General features: G+C 36.8%; 1 protein-coding gene across 1 annotated transcript; it reads left to right on the forward strand.

The window, feature by feature from the left end:
* The first annotated feature begins 3901 nt into the window (after positions 1 to 3901).
* Vom1r112 (vomeronasal 1 receptor 112) lies at positions 3902 to 4869 on the forward strand. The gene has a single exon (NM_001408831.1). It carries the CDS (start codon positions 3922 to 3924, stop codon positions 4867 to 4869), a length of 948 nt encoding a protein of 315 aa, NP_001395760.1. The 5' UTR covers positions 3902 to 3921.
* The last annotated feature ends 3719 nt before the right edge of the window (positions 4870 to 8588 follow it).

Genomic DNA, 8588 nt, shown 5'->3' on the forward strand with positions numbered 1-8588 from the left:
TGTTTAACATCCTTAGTCATCAGGGAAATGCAAATCAAAACAACCCTGTGTTTCCACCTCACACCAGTCACAATGGCTAAGATCAACGACAGAGGCTGACAAGGATGAGGAGAAAAAAAGACACTCCTTCATTGTTGGTGGAATTGCAAACTGGTTCAACTACTCTGGATACCAGTCTGGAGTTTTCTCAGAAAATTGAACATTGCATTACCTGAGAACCAAGCTATACCACCCCTGGGTATATACAAAAACGTGCTCCAAAATAAAAAAGAACATATCCTCTACTATGTCCATAGCACCCTTATTTATAATAGCCAGAAGCTGGAAAGAACCCAGATAATCTTCAACAGAGAAAATATGGTACATTTACACAATGGAGTACTACACATCTAGTATAAACAATGACTTAATGAAATTCATAGGCAAATGAATGGAACTAGAAAATATCATCCTGAGTGAGGTAATCCAATCACAAAAAAAATACACATGGTATGCACTCACTGATAAGTGGATTTTAGCCCAAAAGCTTGAATTACCCAACACACAATCCACATACCACATGAAGCTCAAGAATAATGATGACCAAATTGTGGACATTTCAGTCCTTCTTAAAAGGTAGAGGGACAAAAATATCCATAGGTGGAGATATGGACACAAAGATTGGAGCAGAGACTGAAACAATGGCCATTTAGAGCCTGCCCCATCTGGGGATCCAGCCCATATACATACAGCCAACAAACCCAGACAATATTGCTGATGCCAAGAAGTTCATGCTGACAGGAGCGTGATACAGCTGTCTCCTGAGAGCTCTGCCAGAGCATGACAAATACAGAGGCAAATGCTAGGAACCAACTATTAAACTGAGAACAGGGTCCCCATTGGAGGAGTTAGAGAAAGGATAGAAGGAACTGAAGGGGTTTGCAACCCCATAAGAGCAACAATATCAACTGACAATAGCTCCCAGGGATTAAACAGCCACCCAAAGAGTACACATGGACTGACAATCCTCCCACTGCATAAATAGCAGAGGGTGGTCTTGTTGGGCACCAACAGGAGGAGAAGCCCTCAGTCCTGCCAAGGCTGGACCCCCTATTATAGGGGAATGCCAGGCTGGGGAGTTGGGAAGTGGTCGGTGGTTGGAGGGATACCCTCATAGAAGAAGGGGGAGGAGGGATCGATGGGTGTTTATGGAAAGGAAACTTGAAAAGGGGATAACATTTGAAATGTAAATAAAAATAGCCTATAAAAAGCTATTTACTGCAAGCCAACAGCCAATATCAAATTAAGTGGAGAAATACTTGAAGCAATCCCATTAAAAGACTGGAAAAGATAAGGATGCCCACTCTCCCCATATCCATTCTGTATAATACTAGAAGTGCTAACTAGAACAAGAAGAAAACAAAAAGAGATTGAATGGATACAAATTGGCAAAGAATAAATAAAGGTATCACTTTTCCAGATGACATAATAGTATACATAAGCAGTCCCAAACATTCTACCAAAGAACTTCTTCAGCTGATAATCAACTTCAGCAAAGTGGCCAGATATAAAATTAACTCAAATAAATCAGTAGCATTTCATTTAATAAATCCATCTGCTTATAGCAGAATTGTCCAGACATACATATTATCTCTCTTTAGGATTTTACTTCCCTTCACTCAGTAATGTCAACAGTGATAAATGGTATTTTCTCATAAAATAACAATTGAACATTGACTACAATTATAAAAGCAAATAATGATGTATTATTTTGGACAATTAGAATTTATTCAGTAAATACTACTGTGGATTTACAGCATCTGGGTCATTTTATGGTTCACTTTCTTAATATCAAAATATATTTGTCATTGGACTTTCATTCTATACATGATGATGACACCTTCTGAGATGAAGAAGACATAATAGATTAGTTTACAGAATGCCTCAAATAATCCAGAAATACAATACACATGCATAACTCAATTGTAGACCTCAGACAGGCCACATTATTTTCTCAACTCTAAAGTTGAGATCTGGTGACCTCTAGAGAACTTAGGAAATAACAACAACTTCTCTGAACTCTACAATATTCTCTTAAGAACTGACAGCTGGAACTTCTACTTCTACTTTGTTAATAGTCACCAGGGGAGAAGATATCAGAACAACATTCTTGCCTGTTCAACCCTATGTGCAATGGCTATTGCTACTGCAAGTAAAATAATAATTGGTCTGAGGGGAGGAGAGGTCACAGAACCATAAATACATATCTGAGGCACAGGGTGCTTCCTTGCATATGACTACTTTGGGGCCGTCATGCTGAGAAAAGCATCCCAAGAAGAGAAAGACTGCAGAGACTGTAACAGACTATGATTTGAGAGCAGAAGGAAAAAAGGTAAAATGTGTGAGTATTTGTAAGTGATCATACTCGGTATTAGGACTTTGGACTCAATCTGGATTATGGCAAGACCACAGAAGACACACAGAAACTCCTAAATCATGGATTGGGGAAATTAAAACAGGTTGTAGAAACACTGCTTTCCATTTCAAACTTTTCCCTTTCTTTACTGTTAGTGTCTGCTGACCTCTGTCTTATTGCAAGAGAAGTCTGGTGCTCATCAGATCACGTAATGTTTCTCTAAAAGGAAGCAGAGTTTTGTTTATGAGGAAATTTCACTAGGGCACCTGATAAAGGAAGCTCTTTGTGTTTGGTTACCATGCTTAGCTTTGTGGGAAATGTATATCTGTGAGCGTTAATCTTTGAGCTCTTGTACAATTGGAGACTATAGACATTGATGAACTTGGTCATAAGCACTTCATGGAGGATTCATTAGTATGTTGTTTGTGTCACAGATTGTAACATGGTGCACTTTGAGTTCAACAATGTTTTCCATGAAATGTTTCTAAATGACTTTCATAAATAAAATAGATTTAAAAGTTCTCAAATCAACAAATTGACAATAATAATAACAACTTGTGCTTCATCTAATAAATATAACATATATTCAGAACTTCTAGGTTTACAACTATTATAACATTACATTTGTAATAAGAAGTAAAATGGGCTTCATGAAGCAATGGAGTTTCTTGCAAATAAAGAACTCATTTGAACAAGATTTCCTCTTCCTCAGATTGAGAATGTAATTAAGGGGAAAAAATTTTCACAATTTGAAAATACACAAATTGATTAATATGTAAGAAAAATTTTCTGAATGCATAACAATGGATATTTAAGTAGAGGCATTTATAAATATAATTTCTTTCAGCCTTCAACCATTAGGCTCAAATCGTTATTCAAATGTTGGAAAACATTCTCAAAGAAACTAAAAATGTGAAGATTGACCAGAAAGTTGGGTTCTTGGGATATCCTTTTCTCTAACTCCTAAATTTTGCTCTGAGCATAAAATATTCTAATACTAATTCTAATAACAATACTGCCTATTATTATAGTAATCCCACATCTACCAGTGTCAACGTTTGAAGTTGTCAATTATCAGATTGCATGTTGCTAATATAACCTTAATTTACAAAACTCAATTTTTATTTCCTTAATTAGAAAACCACATCATTTGGGTATCAATAAAGAAATTATCTGGGTTCTTAAATTAATACTGTTGCCATCTAACCACATTTTGCATGGGTTTATGTATATTTCCCAAAGTTAAATATATGCCATTTGATTATTGGCCAATTGTATCAACAGGCTCGTTGCTGTATGTCAGCACTATATATTTTGTGCCTGAAGTATTAATGAGACACGTGTGTCTTTGAACATACAAATATTTGAGTACTTTGTTCCACATTCAGTAGCTTTCATATGTACCATTGATACCCTACAGATTGAATATTTAGGATAGAGAATGTTGTGTATCCTGTGACAAAGTACAAGTGGCCTCAGCCTTATCTTTTGAGTTAGTATCCTCAGTGAGAGGAGGAACTGACCATATGGATGCCAGTGAACTGTCTATAGGAGTGATCATCTTGTCTCAGACTGTGATTGGAGTTTTGGCTAATTTCTTTCTCCTCTACCACTGTATGATTCTTTACTTAACAAGGTACAGGTTGAGGTCTATAGACTGGGTTCTGATGCACTTAACTGTAGGCAGCATCTTTGCAATCCTGTCCAAAGGCATACCCCAGACAATTGCAGCTTTTGGCTTGAAAGATTTCCTCAATGATATTGGATGCAAATTGACTTTCTCTTTTCACAGAGTAGGTAGAGGTGTTTGTATTGGCAGCACTTCCTTTCTCAGTGTATTCCAGGCCATCATCATCAGTCCCAGGGATTCCAGATGTTCAAAGCTTAAAGTAAAAGTACACAAGTATATTTTTTATTCTGTGTACCTGAACTGGGTGATTTATTTCATTATAAGCATTCTTAATCTTTTGCATATGAGGGCAAAATATAAAAATGTAAGTACAATAAACCTGAAATCTTTTGTATACTGCTATTCTGTTCGTCATGACCCAATTAGTGACATCCTGTATGCAGCATTGGTGTCAGGTCCTGACATAATTTTCCTAGGACTCATGCTCTACACCAGTGGCTTCATGGTTCTAACCCTGTATAGGCATAAGCAAAAGATGCAACAAATGCCCAGGATGAATGTTTCTTCCTTATCCTCCCCTGCATCCAGAGCCACCAAAACAATCCTTCTCCTAGTCAGTACTTTTGTCTTATTTTACGCAATCTCTTCTCTATGTCAGCTCTTAGTAGCCCTCTTGTATAATCCCAGCTTGATCCTAGTGAATGTGGCCTCAATGACTGCTTCATTTTTTCCCACTGTTTATCCCTTTCTCTTCATGAACCATGACTCTTGGGCACTCAGTTTCTGCCTGCCCTTGAAAAGGAATAGACATTTTCCCAAAGCCTCTAGCCAAGAACTGAACTGAAAGCTTCTGGTAACTTCTAACATGGTTATTAAATATCTCTGAAAGAAATGTCAGCATAGTAACGGACATGATAATTAACTGTGGAGGCTTTTGCATGAAAGGATGGATACCCCTGTTCTGCAAATGAGTGTGTACACACACACACACACACACACACACACACACACACAAATATATATATAATGAATAAATATATATATATAATTATTGGAGTCATTTTCACACAAGATAGTAAAAGAATGTACTCAATTAGTTTCATTATACAGTTAGCTATATATTTGCATGATCATATAAAATAGTTAAATTATAAAAGTTAGTGAAAATTAGGTAAACTTTAGGTTTTGGGTAACGGTAGTAAAATTAAAACAAAAGAAAACAAAACAAAATGCTAAATACTTTTCTCCTGTTTTTTTTTTTTCTGGATTTAGGGTGTTTTACCATGAAGTAAATACTAGACCTGTTTGATGGAAGTCTATGTTTATATCTTATTTGTTCCTTTGCTCTGCTGCATTCAATACTGCAGCCTATTATTTTTAAATAGAAGATACAGTGATGCCCTTCATTTGCTGTTCCTCTTGTGCATATGTGACTTTGTACGTTCTTTCCCTAATCATACCCACACTTTGAATTCAAACATATACCTTTAACATATTTCATTGTGCTCTGAGTGTGCACAAAAGAATTTTCTACTTTGGATATAGCTCTGCATACATTTTTAAAAATGGAATCCAATGAAATGTGTCTCATATCTTCTGCCTAGTCTCCTCATGAATCAATGCACAACAGGCAGACTGTATGAACTCTTGAACAGATCATCTTAAACCATTTTCACTTCCCATAGAGGACGTATTTCTATATGTATGACTTGTATTTGACTATTACAATTTTGTGCTTTATATTGTCTCTCTAATTCTATATGCTCTGATAAAACTCACTTCTTTGAATATTAATGAATCAACATGTATAATGATTTCTTCAGTGCCAAAGAGATAGATCAGCAGTTACAAATTTGTTCTCTTATCACAAAGCCTAGAGTCCAAGTACCTCCGTGCATTAGCTAACCTTTGACTGTAACTCCAAATCTCGGAATGCAATGTCCTCTTCTCAAATTCCCAGGCACTCAAACATGAATACAAAACTTAAAAACAATTAGAATAAATCTCAAGAATACTTTGCTTTCTTGACCCACATACTGTGTGTATTGGAGAAGTTTTCAGTGTCTCCTCAAATGCATGGTAATGCATTGGAAACTTGGTGCCATTTGGGATGATGTTATGCAGGAGGAACCATTTCATATTCCAGCTCCATCTCACTACTTTTCTTTCTATGTGAGTTCTTCTGATCCATGTTCATGATGACTTTGATCACATCTGCTCTGTTGTCCTCAACCTGTGCAAATTCACCAACATACTCTTTTCTTTCAGGTGTATGCTATTAATAAGTTTCTTTTCATCTGGAATTAGCACTGCTTATGCATTTTGTTCTTGAGAAATATGTTGGTAAATCAATATGTGCATTTCTCAGTATGATATAACAGATATGTGAATTCACATTTGGAGTTTCTAACATGTTCTTATGGTAGATAAACAAACAATTTCTATGGATAAATAAATATGAATAGATGTTAGTTCACACGAATTTCTTGTGTGAGCTTCAAAGCATATAACAGCTCTTCAGATGATTCTTTAAATCCCTACTCAACAGATGTTTGTTTTTTTAAAAATGTATCAATCATAAAGTTATGCTTGTTATAATACTTTAGCATTGTTTTCTCACAGTTTCTTCTAAATTGTCAATAGAAGAGGAGAATTAGAGTTTCCCAGGGCAGAACTCCTTAATTGGTTTCGTGATCACTGAAATTCCATACATAGTAGCAACATGAAATGGACTCTAGTAATAGTTTTATTTTTAAATTTATGCAAGTGTAGGTAAATGGATATAACAATAAATGGGTGTAATTAAAATATTTGAGGCCATTAATTTCAGAGGGATTGGGACAGTGGGTTATTTAGTGGATTAAAGAAAGAAGTGAGAGAAGAAATGTTGTTATTACATATTAATGAAAATAAAACCAAACTTATTTGTGAAAATATGACAGAGTCAGTATATTGCATCTGCCAGTAAAAACCTTATCCTTCCATTAAGGTTCATTATGCAGTACAATATATGAAGAAAGTATAATGTTGATCTGGCTATTGAAACCTGCTATTATCTGTCTCAGATTGTCAGCCTATTAGCCCTTGTCTGTCCTTATTTCCATGGCACCTCAGAATCAAATTAGTCATAGGATCAAAAGTCTTGATTAACAGAAGGTCTTGATAAAAGTATGCCATTAAAAGCAGCAGTGATAAATCTTCCCCAGTACAAGAGCCATCTGATAATCTAATGCAGTGGGTCTAGAAATAAAGACTTCAATGAGTACCTGACACCTCTCATTAAAATTCTGGATTTCATGCCATTTCTCATGAAACAAGGGTTCATATAGGAAAGCAGTGTATCATCAATATTTTTGTAAATGTGCCTCTGGATGTCGAGCCAAGGTTATGTAGTGAGCATCAAGTTAACTCTGGAACATTGTTTGTGGTATGAGCAAATTTCAAGGGATAAAGGATATATTATAATTTATACTTTATATTTTACTTGGCTACAAATTGTAATAGCAATAAACTTATTTAAGAAAACATACTTTACTTATGGCTCTTGAATGTTTTTTCTTTTTTTAAAATAGGTTAATTCATTAATTTACATCTCAAATGTTGTCCCCCTCGAAGTTTTCCCCCTGCACACTTCCCATTCCATCCCCTTCCTCTTTGTTTCTTTAAGGATGCTCTTTGACTCAGCCACTGCACTCCTCCCTCACCACTCTAGCATCCCCCTTCTCTGGAGAATCAAGTCTTCACAGGACCAAGGGCCTTCTCCCACATGGATGCCAGATAAGAAAATCCTCTACTACATATATAACTGAAGCCACAGATCTCTTCATGCATACTCTTGAATTGGTAGTTAAGTCCCTGGGAGCTCTACGTGGTCCAGTTACATGACATTATTGTTCTTCCTGTGGTCCTGCAATCCCCTATAACTCCTTAACCTCTTCCCAGAACTCTTCCATTGGGTTCCCCTGCATCAGTCTGATGGTTGGCTGAATCTCCTTCTGTATTAGTCATGTGCTGGCAGACCACCCCAGAGAACACCTATGCTAGGATCCTGTCAGCAAGCACTTGGTATCATCAATAGTGTTGGAGTTTGGTGCCTGCAAATGGGATGGATCCTTAGCTAAGGCAGTCTTTAGATGGCCTTTCTTCAGTCACTGCTCCATTTTTTGTCCCTGTATATCCTTTAGAAAGGGAACATTCTGGGTTAAAAATTTTGAGATGAATTGGTGGCCCCTACATCTGGGGGATATGCCAATCTACTGAAAGTGGTATCTGAGGTTCTATATCCCCTTTGTTGGGTATTTTTGCTAATGTCATCCTCACTGGGTCCTGGGAATCTCTTACTTCCCTATGATCTGGGACTTTCCCCCACTGCTACATATTTCTATTCAATTTCCTTACCCTCTGTACTTCTCTGCTGTTTCTTCCCATACTTGTCCTGCCCCCCTTTCTCTCCATCTCTTCTCTTCTCTTCTCTTCTCTCTCACTCTCCTCTCTCCTCTCTCTCTCTCTCTCTCTCTCTCTCTCTCTCTCTCTCTCTCTCTCTCTCTCTCTCCTTCTCCCTCC

Source organism: Rattus norvegicus, chromosome 1 (assembly GCF_036323735.1).
Source record: "Rattus norvegicus strain BN/NHsdMcwi chromosome 1, GRCr8, whole genome shotgun sequence".
Taxonomy (NCBI): Eukaryota; Metazoa; Chordata; class Mammalia; order Rodentia; family Muridae; genus Rattus; species Rattus norvegicus.

Coding starts and splice junctions, on each gene's coding strand:
- Vom1r112 (NM_001408831.1), top strand. CDS start 3,922: ATGGATGCCAGTGAACTGTCTATAGGAGTGATCATCTTGTCTCAGACT.